At 39.4% G+C, this 13,977-nt stretch overlaps 3 protein-coding genes across 4 annotated transcripts; all 3 read right to left on the bottom strand.

Moving 5' to 3' along the window:
• Positions 1–126: 126 nt before the first annotated feature.
• Positions 127–5,871, bottom strand: ro60 (Ro60, Y RNA binding protein). Of its 2 annotated transcripts, none has more exons than XM_084708465.1 (9): positions 5,496–5,871; positions 3,939–4,545; positions 3,551–3,771; positions 3,163–3,309; positions 2,919–3,056; positions 2,703–2,819; positions 2,212–2,328; positions 1,955–2,101; positions 127–1,849 (listed from the first exon to the last, which is right to left on the bottom strand). In XM_084708465.1, exons 2-9 carry the CDS (start codon positions 4,522–4,524, stop codon positions 1,697–1,699), a joined length of 1,626 nt encoding a protein of 541 aa, XP_084564591.1. In that variant the 5' UTR covers positions 4,525–4,545; positions 5,496–5,871; the 3' UTR covers positions 127–1,696. The 2 variants fall into 2 exon arrangements, with proteins under 2 accessions (XP_084564591.1, XP_084564592.1); XM_084708466.1 differs by lacking the exon at positions 5,496–5,871 and adding an exon at positions 5,102–5,323.
• Positions 5,872–7,187: 1,316 nt separating this feature from the next.
• LOC146271068 (regulator of G-protein signaling 2-like) lies at positions 7,188–9,153 on the bottom strand. The gene is made up of 5 exons (XM_084707880.1): positions 9,101–9,153; positions 8,904–8,972; positions 8,759–8,820; positions 8,004–8,170; positions 7,188–7,391 (listed from the first exon to the last, which is right to left on the bottom strand). The coding sequence occupies exons 1-5, from the start codon at positions 9,151–9,153 to the stop codon at positions 7,188–7,190; spliced, it is 555 nt and encodes a 184-aa protein (XP_084564006.1).
• Positions 9,154–11,707: 2,554 nt separating this feature from the next.
• On the bottom strand, positions 11,708–13,615 carry LOC146271069 (regulator of G-protein signaling 13-like). The gene is made up of 5 exons (XM_084707242.1): positions 13,360–13,615; positions 13,183–13,242; positions 13,016–13,077; positions 12,718–12,884; positions 11,708–12,561 (listed from the first exon to the last, which is right to left on the bottom strand). Exons 1-5 carry the CDS (start codon positions 13,440–13,442, stop codon positions 12,394–12,396), a joined length of 540 nt encoding a protein of 179 aa, XP_084563368.1. The 5' UTR covers positions 13,443–13,615; the 3' UTR covers positions 11,708–12,393.
• Between the last annotated feature and the right edge of the window lie 362 nt (positions 13,616–13,977).

Raw genomic sequence — 13,977 nt, forward strand, 5'->3', positions numbered from 1 at the left:
CAGACTCGCAAATTGCCTGTCTGATATGTACGACTAAATTGGATGCAATGCAGCAATATTTTTAATATATTTGATATATGTTAAACTATTCTAATTACATTTGAATGAGTGCCACAGAAAGTAATGTAAACATGTTTATGAAGCACTTTATTTGGGTACTATTATGGGGGTGTAATATGTGGATACACAACAATATTTAATTCAAACATGTACCTATACAGTAGTGAAACAATCGATTTCTCAAAAGCTTTCTTCAACTGTCGCCCTTCACTGAACATAGCATATAGCCTTATATTACCATCATACTATTTTCAAAGCTAGGATTTTTCAGAGTAAATTATGTGAACATGGTCAATGCAAAGCTTGAAATAATTAAAGCCATCACAGTTACATAGTATGCGTTTCAAGTTTTCTGAATGGAATACGAAACCATGAAGTTATGTATTTTTTCTTTGTAAATTCTAATGACTTTCCATACCAACTTGCCTCTAAAGTTAAAGCATTTGACTATTGTTGCATTTTTCTCATTCAACATTGGAGGAAATATAAAGCATTGAGTTTAAAATCTATTGTTTTTTCATAGTATTACAAAATGTACAATACTTTCAGTTATTATATTGTATTGAAAATGTTGCACAGTGAACACTACACAGGAACATACACTTTTTGCATATACTGACATTCTCATGTTAGTACAACTTCTTTAAAGTCATGTAGAAGGTTCTGTGCTCATAAGCAGCTTAAGTCTTCTGTTAATGGACCTTGTTTTGACCGTTGACCACATAACATTTGATAATGCACAAAAATAACTACATGGCAAGAAAATCCATCTCTGACTGAAGAATAAACTGCCATATAAAAAACCCAAAAGGTTCCAATCATCCTTGTCATATGTTTTCAAAAGTGCATATAGTTCTGCCTTCCTAGTCACAGATAGTATGCAGAGTTGTTTTATATGAGTTTTCATTATCAAAATTACATTTAGTCCAATACCAAAATCCTATAAATAAGAATTAAACTTTAGTGCTTGTACATGAACAATTCTCTACGCTGTTCAGAATAGTTAACGTAATCACTCAAGGACTTTTCCAAGAATATGAATGGTAAACAATGTTTAGCTTATTTTTCAGTCATCAAATGCACTTTTGCTCAATCTAAACCCATTGTAACAATGAACAGCTACTCTACAACCAAGTAACACACTCCATAGGTTTACAAAAATATTCTACATTGATATATAACTAGCTAGAAAAACATATCATAAAGACTAGCAATAAAAGTGATAAACTCCAATTTAAAATACTGGTGCCATCCAGTGATTGGTTCTATGCTCATTTCATTTACAGTAATGTAATTGAACTTGGTGTCAAATCCAATCATCATAGGCAAAAAGTGAATTGCTTTTGAGTTCCTCACAAAGTTATATGTGTAGTGTATATTCAATACTTGTCTTTTAGTATGATGCAATGGTGTATTATTCAACCATGGCAGTGGTCCCTATAGCAATTTCAGGTAAGCGCACACATTTTTGTTCCAGCCTGCTGGACACAATTATTTTAATCAACGTTAAAAAGGTTAGTTCATTTTGAATGAGTTCCGATGCCATGACGCTTTGTAAGCCTAGTGCCATTTAGCCATTTCTTCTCTCCCACTCTGTCAGCCTTGTACTTTTTGTACACTGTCCAGACACTGTTTATTAGATATGATCCAGGGCAACATTTCGAATGATGTCAACTGCTCCAAGATCAAAGCCACAGATGTCCAGCATGCCTCTGTCCTCAGGGTCAGCGATAGACAGACCGTTCGAGGTCAATCCGCACACAATCAACTTGGAGAATATTCCAGTTTTCTGCATAGTAAACACAACCGTTACTTGTGACGAGCAATAGTAGAGGATGGAAATAATTTTCGAAAGACCAAACTACCTTTCATCATGTAACTGTACAACACTTACATGTCTGTACATCCTCAGAGTCTCTAAAGGGTTAGCTTGTCCAAACCAGGCCTCGTTGTTGGTAAAGATGATGAATACATCCACAAGCTTCTCATTCTCAGAGGCCCAGAGAACTGGCAGGGCACAGTCCGTGCACCCACTGGGGATCTGGAACATAGGTTTGACAGACGAAGTACGTGATCAAAGAAAACTTGGGCAAGCGAGCGAACGCACAAATGGTTTTATGAATCAGTTATGTAGAGGCTAACTATACACACCTTGATCAGTTCAGCTGTTACTTGAGCGAGAGGCATGTCAGCTGTAATGGTGCAGGGACCCACAACTCCCTCAGAGTAGGCCACAACCTGTGTCTCTGCTTCTGTCCTCACAAGAACCTGAGGTGGGCATAAACAGCACAAAATCTGCTTAGTGAAACACAATAATCAAACTGCTATTCACTTAAACTGCACACAAAACAACAAGGAAATAACAAGTGTGCTCGTGTAAAAATTCCTTGGGATAAATATTCAAGTGGCATGTTTCATAGGAGGAACATTCCTAGCATTCCTGTATGTTTATGAGATGACACTAAAAGTGTCATCCAGCATTGAGTGTTGCCGGCATACAGAAAAAGTTAATAAACCCATTACCCATGCCTGGCTTCCTTCCGACACGACACCACAGTGATGAATGTAACAGTGAAGCACAACTGCTAAAATCTAGATTCCCCTCCACTGCCCCGTGGTTAGGGAGAGCAGTATTGCCTTACCATTGTCATGGCCGCAGCTGCAACAACTGAATTGACCAAGGACCCCAAAACAGTGCTGTTCAAGGACGTGCTGATGTCAACTGCCACAACAAACCGTTTCCCCATCGGCTCCACATTCTAAAATGGTATGACAGCACAACGTCACACTTATGCCTGTAAATACACCAAGGACAGTGTCATGTATGAGGGTGTGGAAGGATGTGATGATAGACCTACTATGAAACACTTGTAAAAAGCGCTCTCCAGTGTTTTGAGGATATCACTGTCTGGTTCCCACTTTACTTTCCCTCGATTCCCTAAGCCTCTTTTGTAGTTCTCGGAAGCCACCAAGACACTGAGAGGATGGATTTTAGCCTGGAGTTCAAAAGGTCAAGACATTAATTTCATAACACAATAGAACTAAAACATAGTAACCCCAGGGAGAATTGATTCTTTGAAGGAAAATGGCGGTATGCTTCACCTTCTTGAGAACGGCCTCACTCTGAATCCTCTCACAAACTGTTGCCAAGTCTGAGCCTCCAGGTTCGAAAACTTTGTCTGCTGTCATCTTACCCAAGGCTCTAAGCACTGAAGCAATTGGCATTTCCCTTAAGAGAGCTCTCCATACCTGCAGGGGGAAAAAACAATTAATATATATATCTATATATATATAGATATATATATCTATATCTGTATATATAAAATAAAAGGATAAAACCCAGTAATGTGGTCCCAATGTTTCACATGACTATACTGTTGGCATTGTTGAACTGGAAGTCATGAGATCGAGAATAGATTATTTATTTTTTAAGGCTGACTGAACCCAACCCACCTCTGTTAAATTCAGATTGTCATTCAGTGCAACGCACCTCTTTGGACCTCAGGTGGTTAGTCAGAAGCTGGTCCCTGTCCAGCCTGTGCTCCTCTATCAGGTGGATGACCTCAGCTTCGTCCGAGCTGTGCTTGACCTTCTCCACGACCTCCAGATAGGAGATGATCCTGGCTACCTCCTCAGAGTTCTCCTTTTCATTATATGCCCCCTGGACTTCTTTCCATCCTTTTGTTATATATTTGCTGAGAAGTGCTATTTCTGAAAACACAGCAGTGAAGTCACAATTGCTGGGACACTAGATTTTGTTATTTTTCATCATTAGAATTTAAAAATTATTGTCTGCTATTCAACCGTTCAGTCAAAATCATGCATTTGATTTCCATCTACGTGTTCTACATAGTGTGTGTTTGTCTGTGGAAGCTAACCTTCGTTTGCAGGCTTCATGTGGGACAGCCTAAGCAGGTCCTGATGGGACCAGCCCCCCCTCTGTTTACATTTGGTTACAGCCACAGCCAGGCTCATGCCGTCTTGTTCATTATACCACTCCGCCACTGCTTTCCGCAGGGCCCGTCCCCAAATCCCACACCTCATTCCTTCCTTGAGCTCCTTCTTGTACTGGACAAAAGTGAACAGGTGTGTGGGCAACCGGCACACTTCCTTCAGGGCATGATATGCTGCCTGCTTGGTCTTCACGTCCGAGTTCTGGGAGCACACAGCCATGGCAAAGAGAGAAGGGTTGGATCTGACTATCTGGCCCTCCCGCGTGAGCCTCTTGATCTCTTCCACCACCTGGCAGCCTTTGCCTTCCTGGACCATGGCAAGCAGGGCCAGTGCACTCTCCATGCCGAGTCTATGTTCCTTGGTGCTGTAGACACCACTCTCCGAGCCATAACACAGGAAACGTCGAAGTCTGGCCACATCAGTCACCTCCCAAGGCTGCACGCCAACAACGTTTTCAGTGTGGTCATTCATCGGCGTGACTTTGGTGGTAGTGCATCCTGATGGCTCCATGATACCCTAACCCTTGTCAGCCTAAAGGAGTCAGATGGAGAGAGTTAGGGTCAGTTCTTCAGCTGTAAAGAGGATGCAATTATCATGTCACTAATACGCTACATGTTAGCAAGTAAGATTGCTGAGATTTTATTTTCTAAACTACTGGCTTGGTTCTTGAATGGGCCAATGAAACAATGCTTTCTAAGCTTATAGGGTGTACTGTCAAAGGGTGGGTAAGCTAAGCTTAGTCTGACGAGTTATCTACCTTGGTAGAAACTGGTCGGGTAGACTTGGTCACTATTATTAGCTAGGTACTGGTATACCTGGTATACTGTACTGCACTGACAATGTTGTTCAAAGAAAATACATTTGATGACTGAGCTAAAGAAAGCTTAAAAAACTTGGCTAAGTTTATAGCTGGCTAACTGCAGCGTAAACTGAACCACTGATTTGAGAGCTGACACACTACACCAGAGATAACTCATTCTTCACTTGAACAAAGGGACTGTGTGTGAGCCAAAACAATAGATATAATTGTACAGTATAGTATGTGCCAACAACACATAGGTTAATTAGCTAGAGCTAGCTAACCTACCTTTTTGGTCTTTTTTGGTGGTAATGTCTACCATGGCATATATTATTAATAATACGCGATACACTACATAGACACACAAAAATTCAAACGTGATACAGACTGTATCTATATCCACACACAACCATTCAGACAGCTTCTACTACCCATAACCAGACGCAGCTGGCTAAACATTTCTGCCCATCTCGTCACAGCTGAGGATTTTAATTAACAGTGAGGACAAAACATTATAAGCCGATATAGTCAGCTAACACCGCTAGCGAAGTTCAGTTGTTGCCTATGAGGTTGCTAGCCACTTCTGTACTTACCTAAATGTTACAATGTTGTAACACCAGCTTATATTATGCACGTGATCTATCGTAGGCCTACTATGTCTAAAAAGGATATCTGAACTTACTTCGATTTTGAAGATAGTTTTCAATATTCATAGGTGTCCCTTGAAACCACAAACCCGAACCATCTACGAAGCTGCGGTGCATTCTGGGCTGGGGCTGGAGTGGAGGGAGGTGACAGCTCAACCAACGCGTGTGGCAGCTGACAGAACGTTGTTAACTTTCCGCAGCAGATTCATATTCGTTTATATTTTGGACCAGATTCCTAGCGTACGGTAGAAAGTGAACATCTAGCCCACTATTAGTCCAGATAGACTCTTGTCACCCACAACTGAAGTTAAAGTGTTACCAAGTGTCATCATTATTTGAACACAAATAGTTTAATTTTACTGATGTGAATGCCATGTGCCAAGTGTAATTTTCAAAATTAAAATAACGTACAGTACATTTAATCCCGTTAACTCTCATCAGAATATTGTCCTGACATTCCTGATGGACCGCAGCCTTCTGCTGGAGGGGAGTGACTGAAACGGGGAGTGTCCAGGGTGGGAGGAGTCAGCCACAATCTTCTTCGCTCGCTTCAGGGTCCTCGAGTTGTGCAGGTCATTTAACGTTAATATTCAGGCTGTCCTGCTGTTTCATGCAGCAGTAGTAGGCTGATAGCCAGAGACTGTAGTGCCTATAAAGTTAGCTTGCCAGATGTAGTAGAAAGATTTGTGAAGCTACCAAGATTTCTGATGCACCGCATGAATGTGATTTTTTTAAAGACAAACCTAGTCATCATGCTGAGTGTATGAGAAAAGAAAGAGAGGGATGAACAAAATAAGTAAATGAAGAAGTTAAAAGAGTTGTGTGAGTCCCTGTCATAGGAGACAGCCAGGGGTCAAGGTCAGCGAGAGGTTGGTGTAAGTCGCCCCCGGTGGAGCAAGGTGGAGGTGCGACCAATCTGTGGCGACCACTTAGATTACAAGGGTTAAACTGCATAAGATGCTGGCTGAGCTAAGAATTGATGGACATGTTGTTGCTTCTATATCTGTGAGTGTAGATAAATATTTGTTAAAAAATGTACTGTATATTGTCAGTTAAACCTGAGAACCCATGTTTCTGTGCAGAGGTGTTGTGACCATTCCCAGACAAGCCACCAGAGAGCACTGTTTGCCCATTCATTTATCTTAGATCATCAAGTCTCACAAGTACAGACAGAAAATGTCCACAGGCTGGAAAAGCATACATAAAGACAGACTATGGCTCATAGCCGTTTCTATGTGCAGCAGCTTTGTTTGTAGCATATTGTAGTTCTGTACACAGTATATATCAGCCTATATCAAAATTGTATTTAATGGCATGTTAAATGAAGATGTTGCAGATCTGCTGCAAAATGTTATAGAAACTACTCTCTTGTGGGGTTTGTTTAACAGTACAGTAAGCTATAAGTACTGAACCTATATCAAAAAGTACAAAGGCCAGGCACCGTTGCATCTCAACCAAAGATATACAGGATGTCTACTATACTCCTCAGAAAGGTATGTGCATCATACCCAGACATGACCAAGCTAGACTCTAGATTCTAGAGTCGAGAACAACTCCATTCAGTCTCTGTCTGGCCACGTCATATATGGAAAGAGGAAGTGAGTAAACTGTGAATGCAGTCTTTGTTCATGTTTGTGTACTCTGCCTTGCATGGTGGTTTTAGCATTGGAGCTCTCGAAGCACTCTATGTGACAATTGAAATTGGTTTCAAAGCCATGGTAACAGTCCTATGCCCTACTGTGGTTCCCTAGGCCCAGTGCTCCGGAGGCAGCCATACACAGGTCTCTGTAACAGACAGACTGAAGGAAGCGAGGGTAGACGTCATTCTCCATCAGGCTGTAGACTTTCCTCTGTGCTTCAACAAAGCAGACTGCTGCTGGCGACTGCAGATTCTGAGCAATGGTGTCTCTTGTGTAAAAATCCAAGTTGATCTGAGACATAGAAAGATAGAAATGAGCAAAATAAAATAACCTCAAAAAATCTTGCCAGCTATTGGCACCTGGTGGACAGTTCATACATTTATGGCTGTTCAAATCTATGTTTAGTGTATAATACTCTGTAGAGATGCATTGATCGACAAAGATCTGACATTTTCTTGGGAATGTCTGCCAGTACTAATACTGACACCAATATATGTTGAACCCTAGTATATTTGTTTGATGGGTTATCACAGATGTAATATAACGTATGTAAGGATTTAGTGTTAAAACCAGAAAAATAATATTATATTCATAATGAATTTTATGCTTTAATAAATCTGAGAACAAATATCAATTTCTGACACATTCACTATTGTACTTGTTCTGTAAAAGGACTGATCTCATCGACAATCACACTGATCGAGTCTTATTTACACTAATATCAATATTATATTTTAAATATAGTATTGTACAAAATCCATATTGTCGCCAGTACCATGCAATACTCTTGTCATCAGTCCATTGCAATGTTTATTCTAACTTCTAACTATTTTTGTGTACACAGATTAGTTGGTTAAAGAACTACTATGACCTCTTAATGTAGCCATGATTCCATTCTGTTACCTCCTTGGGGGCATCTTTCCTGATGAACTCATCATAGATGGCGATGGCTCTGTAGGTTAAATCTTCTGGATTGGTAATAGATTTGAGTTCCTCACAAGCCAGCCAGAACTCAAGGTTTTCGTCACAAAACTCTGACTTTAGAAAGGCATGAAACGCTGCCTGTCCACCTAAAGAATAGAAAAATAAGTAAATGTAGACCCAGGTATTATCTTTGAACAAAACATTTAATACCAGACAGTTTAAGTGTGGTGGTGAGTATTCGCGCCACAACACCTCTCTGCCGAATGAACCTAACTTTTAGCGAGTGTTCAACTTTCAACAACTTTAACCATACTGCAACACAACCTGAAACGTTCTAGAATATGCTTTAAACCCAACAAGGCTACGCCTTGACATCATTTTCATGAATTCCTCTGACACAAAGACAAAACCAGCGATGGAGGCTAGGGTGGAGGAGGCAAGAAGGTACCAGTGACACATTAATAACCTCAACGTCAGACATGTGTGTGTGGTTTCCTAATCTTCAAACATAACTCCCTGTTCAGGGTAGGTATTAGTGTGTAGATGTAAGAGGATAATGTATTTGAGCTCATTGACAGCAGTAGTTACAGCGCGCCTCAAGAATCTACTTCATGAGCTTTGTCCTTTTATCTACATATTGTGGACACTCAGATGACAGGCTGAAGTAGAAGTGGTAAGACGTGAACGAGAATGTAAACACAATTCTAACAAACATGAAAAGGTAAGGTACTTACATTTGTAGGAAATTAGTTTCTCTAAGGATTCTCCAAATTTGTGGAAGTCCTGAAGAGATTGTCTATAAGAAGGGAAAGAAATAGTTATAAATCCATAACTTATAATTAATAATCAACATGGCAAATCTAATATGTAAATACCTACCTGTGGATTTTTTTCCTTGGGGAGGGACTGTGGATAAAGTTATGTATTCTTGATTTCCAAGGTTTATGTCTGAGAAAGAAATCAGAACATGCCAAAAAACGGTTGAAAACTGTTTTACAGTGTCTGAAATAACAATGATTGTCCACATGAATAAATCATACACATGTATAAATAATTTATATATGAAAATAACTTACTTTCTCTTTGTCTCTGTGGAGTTGTCTGACTCGTTTTCACAGTAAATGTTCATTTTTAAGCTTTTCACATTTCTTATCTGCTCTCCCAGTATACCCTCTGCCTCTTATGTTTGGATCTGCCTCTTTTTGTTAAACCAGCCAAATAATTCAGTTTAACCTGCAAGTGCTCCCTGATTGGCTCATCTTTAAGATCAGGTTAAAACCTTCAGTTCACGGTAGCTAATGTTCAGCAGTGATAACGAGGCATTTGGCTTGGCTGAAAGGCGTGACAGTACTTGGTTATTTTATCCCAAAGACATTGCTCTAAATCCATGCATTTCTCAGCTCATGTTATCTGCTATCTTTAACCTTTTTCCTCACATGAAAGCCTGTTTGTGATAATAATAGACAGTCACATCAGTGGTAAGTGCGTCAGACATCATGTTGTCCTTTTGACTGCGGCATTACATAACTCTTCTTCACAATGCCTCTGTAGTCTTCACTTTTCATGGAGTAGATAACATTCTCATCGATTTATGTACATAAAACCAGGAATTCATACACAAGCAACATTTTGACAACTGCTCCGACCAGCTCTATTGGGAGGGAAATTGAGATCTGGCAAAGTTCGTGCCAGTTAATGTGTAAAATCTTCTGGTTTCCCCCAGCATTAGGGGTTTCATAAGTCATGCATGTCAAATGTTTTCTCATTGTCTTATGACGTCAGCACTTATCATAGGCCTACACAAAAAGTTTGTCTCATTAAGGTGACATGAATCTTATAATTTCATCTTTTATTTAAAGTAGAAGAAAGTAGATGCAGAGGTACAACTAAATTCAAGAAAATGCAGAATGATGACTGAAAGGTGCTAACAGGACATAGCCTATAAACAAGCCTGTCCAGTAACTCATAGATATAGGCCTACAACAGTTTACACTGAACTATACTGCATTGCATCACATGATCAAACAGACAGACCTCAAAGCCTGATGTAGTAAAACCATATATGTGTGACTGCATATCTTTTACTTAGTAAGGTAGTATGACATGACAAATGAATCATGACTTTCTGCCACGTCACTATCCATTATATTGTTAAAAGAATGCTGTGTAACATATGAACTGAATGCCTGTCTGTCTCTACATCAGCCATCATGTGTTTACTGGCTTTGTTTGAGTTTATTATGTAATCTAGCCATGTTGCTTTGCGTTGTCTTGTCCCAAGAATTTCAGTGCCCAGACTGACCTTGTGTTGTTCTGTGTACGTGACAATAAAAGACTTGAAACTTGAACTACAGAACCTAGTATAGGCTTTTAAAATGAACATACCTTTGAATGTGATTGAATTCACTAACACCCAGTAATTTCCAGATATTTGTTCATGTCCACTAGTGGTTATGGGCTAATACCTTTGCAACCATACTGCCATTTGTGTTATTTATCCAGTCAATTTAAGAGGACATGCTGGTTTTTTCGACACAAATGGCCATGTGATTAAAGTTTGTAAATTAAGTTATGACACTGTTATCTTCATGGACAGTGTCAGTGTTGTGCAATAAAGGCAATGTTAAAATCTTATACTAAGCACAATCCATGGTGATAGTCAAAACTTTGGCAATGGAAAAAGTATTCATTTGCATACTGTAAATGTAAATGCAGTACTGAGAACAGACTGTAGGCTGCTACAGTCTGCTGCTTGGGCAATTCATTGTATATTTTACGGTATGTTCATTTTTTCATGCATCCGTTCTTTTAACAGTCAAAACATTGTCATTGTCAGGGCATTATTGAAATACAGACAGGTTGTACTTTTCATGACTAAAGGCAGTTTAAATGTAGCCTTTTGATGACCCAGATTATAGATAGAGAGGAAGTGAGAACCTGCTGATACAATCATGAAAAAATTACACCTCAGTTGAAAGTTCCACCAGAGTTACCATGCTTGTCAAGACTTCTTTGGTCTGTGTCGGATAACCCAGAACCACACAGTGATTGTCTATAAAGTTCCATGTGGTCGGGAAGGATGACATCTGTCTCATGACTCCAAACCATAAATAACAGATGCTTATACTGTATATTGTGCACTTCAAGATTGAAAAAAGAATGAACAAGGATTCAGTAATTTGGTGTGTTATTCAACCAAGTCTGTTAATTTCAATCCCAGAACTACAGTAGGTATGTCAAAATGGCAAGACATTACACTAGGTAAATCTGGTGAAATACAATAAAGTATAATTTTTCTGGATCATCTTTCGGTTTTGTATTGTTTACTTTGGATTGGAAATATAATGTATAGTCTTTGACATGAGGGTATGTTCATGTATATTGGAAGATTCAACTGTACAACACATTGCTAGATTAATTTGAAGTAAATGTTAACAAACTTCCACATACTCCTGTTTCTGATGAGATACAGGCCCTTTCACTCAGGCAACTCTAGCTTCAGAATCATGTGATAGAACTATTTTGATTGGTTGCTAGCAGACAATCTGATGGAAACAAGGACATGACTACTGGTTGCAATGCTGTGGTCAAACTGCCAGAACACAAAACACATCTAAAGTCTACAACTGCAAAAGTCAGGTGTGTGGAAACCAACCTTTAAAAATAAACATTCATCACGGTCATCATAAAAACATCAAACTTCTTGTGAATATTTTAATCAGTTTATCTGTATTAAACTGTACAAATTGCTTGAATTACAGTGAATTACATTATTAAAGTGCTTTTCAGATTCAATTAATTTCACTTTTGTGATGGTAAACTGACATACTATTTTCCCACATTATATTACATAATTCTCAAAAAATGTAAAACATGTTTTTTTTTCTTTACATTTTACTATTGTATAAATACTTCTTCATAAACTAGCCAACATGTTTATTTCTTCTTTTTTAGCTTACATCATAGCCACTTACAACATTTATTTGCACTCTACAAATGCTGTAACGGCTACTGAACTGGTTAATATACAACTGAAGATGCGCTACATTTGTACGATTGTATATTGTTCTCCTGGGGAACTTCCTTTTCACATTAGCGGAGAAAGTCCCTAACAGTTTCAACTTCTTTGGCACAAATCCCCAGCTTCATTAAAATGTCCCTATGTAAAGGGTCTTTCACTTTCAACAGTGAATCTCAAAAAAAGTTCTGGATATTTCTCAGGGTTATCAATGATCTCTTCAACACCCAGTAGAGTACCCAGATTGTCCATCCAGATATATCACCCATTAAAACTTGAACTTCAAAACAGCTGCCAATTCTATTGCATTGGTCAAAATTCTGCCCGGACCCATTTGTACAAATGTGAGTTTCACGTAGAGTGGAGTAGAGTCTTGTACACATCGGACCGGATGAAGCGAGGGTAAGAGTCTCCTTCCATCAGCCCATAAACAATCCTCTGGGCCTCGTCGAAGCACACAGAGGAGGGAGCTTTCACGTTTCGTCTGATGAGATCTCTGGTTTTGTGGTCGATGTTGATCTGGTAAGAAACAGGGACATAATGTCATGAAACAGATTCCATATTCCACGCATGTGGACAGTCATCTATAAAAAATAAATAACCTATCAAATAAATAACCTTGGTTTGTCAGAAGGAAAAAATGTCCTCATTGTTTTGAAGTAGGAGTCCACATACCTCTCTTGGAGCTTCTGCTTGAACGTATCGCTTGTAGATCTTCATGGCCTTGGATGACATTCGGAAGGAAGACTTTATCTTTTTGTAGTCCTCACATACAAGCCAGAACTCAATGTTCTCATCGCTGAATTCTGACTTCAGAAAGGTTTTAAATACTACCGTGCCATCTTGGGAAAGGAAAGCAAAGTTTCAATAGCCAGGTCAAAGGACACTATATCACATTCAAAACTGTTTTTACATTTATCTATAGTTCATTTGTGAAACAAAAAAAACTTGGTACAATGGTTGAATATCTTACATTTTGATGCAAGAAGTCTTTCCAAAGATTGTGACCACTGGATTAGTTCGTCTGGGCGAAGTCTGATAAAGTAAAAGTCTGTTAGCCCGACACAGCAAAAAAACTGCATGGAAATCATCTCAGATTGTGTCCTGACAGGAATGAATGATATAGACAAGACCACCTACCCATTGGAGACTGCTTTCTGGGAGGACTTGCAATGTAGCCGGGACGTCAAGATACAGGTCCTAGCACATAGGAGAGGTCTGTTTGACTTCACGCTCTCACACACCAAAGGACTCTGAATACAAATGGTATCACCCTCATACTGTAACAACGAAAATAACTTGTATATGAAATCCTACCTGGTCTTTTTTCTTGTCTTGTCTTCACCGTTCATGTTAAGTGACTGCAGCTGTTGGGGTGTTGAGGTGGCTAAGCTAGGCATGCTGGAGAGAGAGGAGCATGGAGACCAGCATGTGGAGTAGATGCCTTTGTGTGTCTATATTAAGTGTGTTGTTGAGTCTCTGCTGACTGTCACAGCCTGTGTTTGATTTTCAGCTCCAGAACCAGACTTTATATTGTCGAGATGTAGGTTGTTGTTAGGTCCCTGTCTAGCGTCACTGCTTCATGCATACCTAACCGCAGATATAGAGGAAGTTGGAGATGACGCTAACGGACTAAAACCAGCGCAATGCGCCTGTGTGCTAGTGCGTTCAGAAACCAGCCCTTGTCATCATCACTTGTACAGATTAAGGCCAGAGGATGCAAATGTGACATTGGAAAATTCAACAGCAGATAAGCAAATGCTTACCTGTGGCTTTGTTTATTTTGTTTAAGCTCTGAAATTCTTTTTTCAAAGTGCTAAAACACTAAGCACGTGTATGGAAAATGTAAACACATGCTGACACATTCATCTGGTAGTGAAACACTGTCAAAAAAACAAACCTGAACCTTTGTCAAAAAAGTGGCATTATCAAACT

This window comes from Hypomesus nipponensis, chromosome 10 (assembly GCF_054491055.1).
Source record: "Hypomesus nipponensis isolate SF chromosome 10, ASM5449105v1, whole genome shotgun sequence".
In the NCBI taxonomy this organism is placed as follows: domain Eukaryota; kingdom Metazoa; phylum Chordata; class Actinopteri; order Osmeriformes; family Osmeridae; genus Hypomesus; species Hypomesus nipponensis.

What these genes read in the sequence shown, in the direction of transcription:
- ro60 (XM_084708465.1), bottom strand. Translation starts at nt 4,524, where the DNA reads ATGGAGCCATCAGGATGCACTACCACCAAAGTCACGCCGATGAATGAC. An exon ending in CATGAAGCCTGCAAACGAAG is followed by an intron (nt 3,772 to 3,938) that starts GTTAGCTTCCAC and finishes CTGTGTTTTCAG; the next exon opens with AAATAGCACTTCTCAGCAAA. An exon ending in GTGAGGCCGTTCTCAAGAAG is followed by an intron (nt 3,057 to 3,162) that starts GTGAAGCATACC and finishes TTTGAACTCCAG; the next exon opens with GCTAAAATCCATCCTCTCAG.
- LOC146271069 (XM_084707242.1), bottom strand. Translation starts at nt 13,442, where the DNA reads ATGCCTAGCTTAGCCACCTCAACACCCCAACAGCTGCAGTCACTTAAC. An exon ending in AAGACTTCTTGCATCAAAAT is followed by an intron (nt 12,885 to 13,015) that starts GTAAGATATTCA and finishes TCCTTTCCCAAG; the next exon opens with ATGGCACGGTAGTATTTAAA. An exon ending in AAGCAGAAGCTCCAAGAGAG is followed by an intron (nt 12,562 to 12,717) that starts GTATGTGGACTC and finishes GTTTCTTACCAG; the next exon opens with ATCAACATCGACCACAAAAC.
- LOC146271068 (XM_084707880.1), bottom strand. Translation starts at nt 9,153, where the DNA reads ATGAACATTTACTGTGAAAACGAGTCAGACAACTCCACAGAGACAAAG. An exon ending in TCCACAGAGACAAAGAGAAA is followed by an intron (nt 8,973 to 9,100) that starts GTAAGTTATTTT and finishes TTTCTTTCTCAG; the next exon opens with ACATAAACCTTGGAAATCAA. An exon ending in GGAAAGATGCCCCCAAGGAG is followed by an intron (nt 7,392 to 8,003) that starts GTAACAGAATGG and finishes TCTATGTCTCAG; the next exon opens with ATCAACTTGGATTTTTACAC.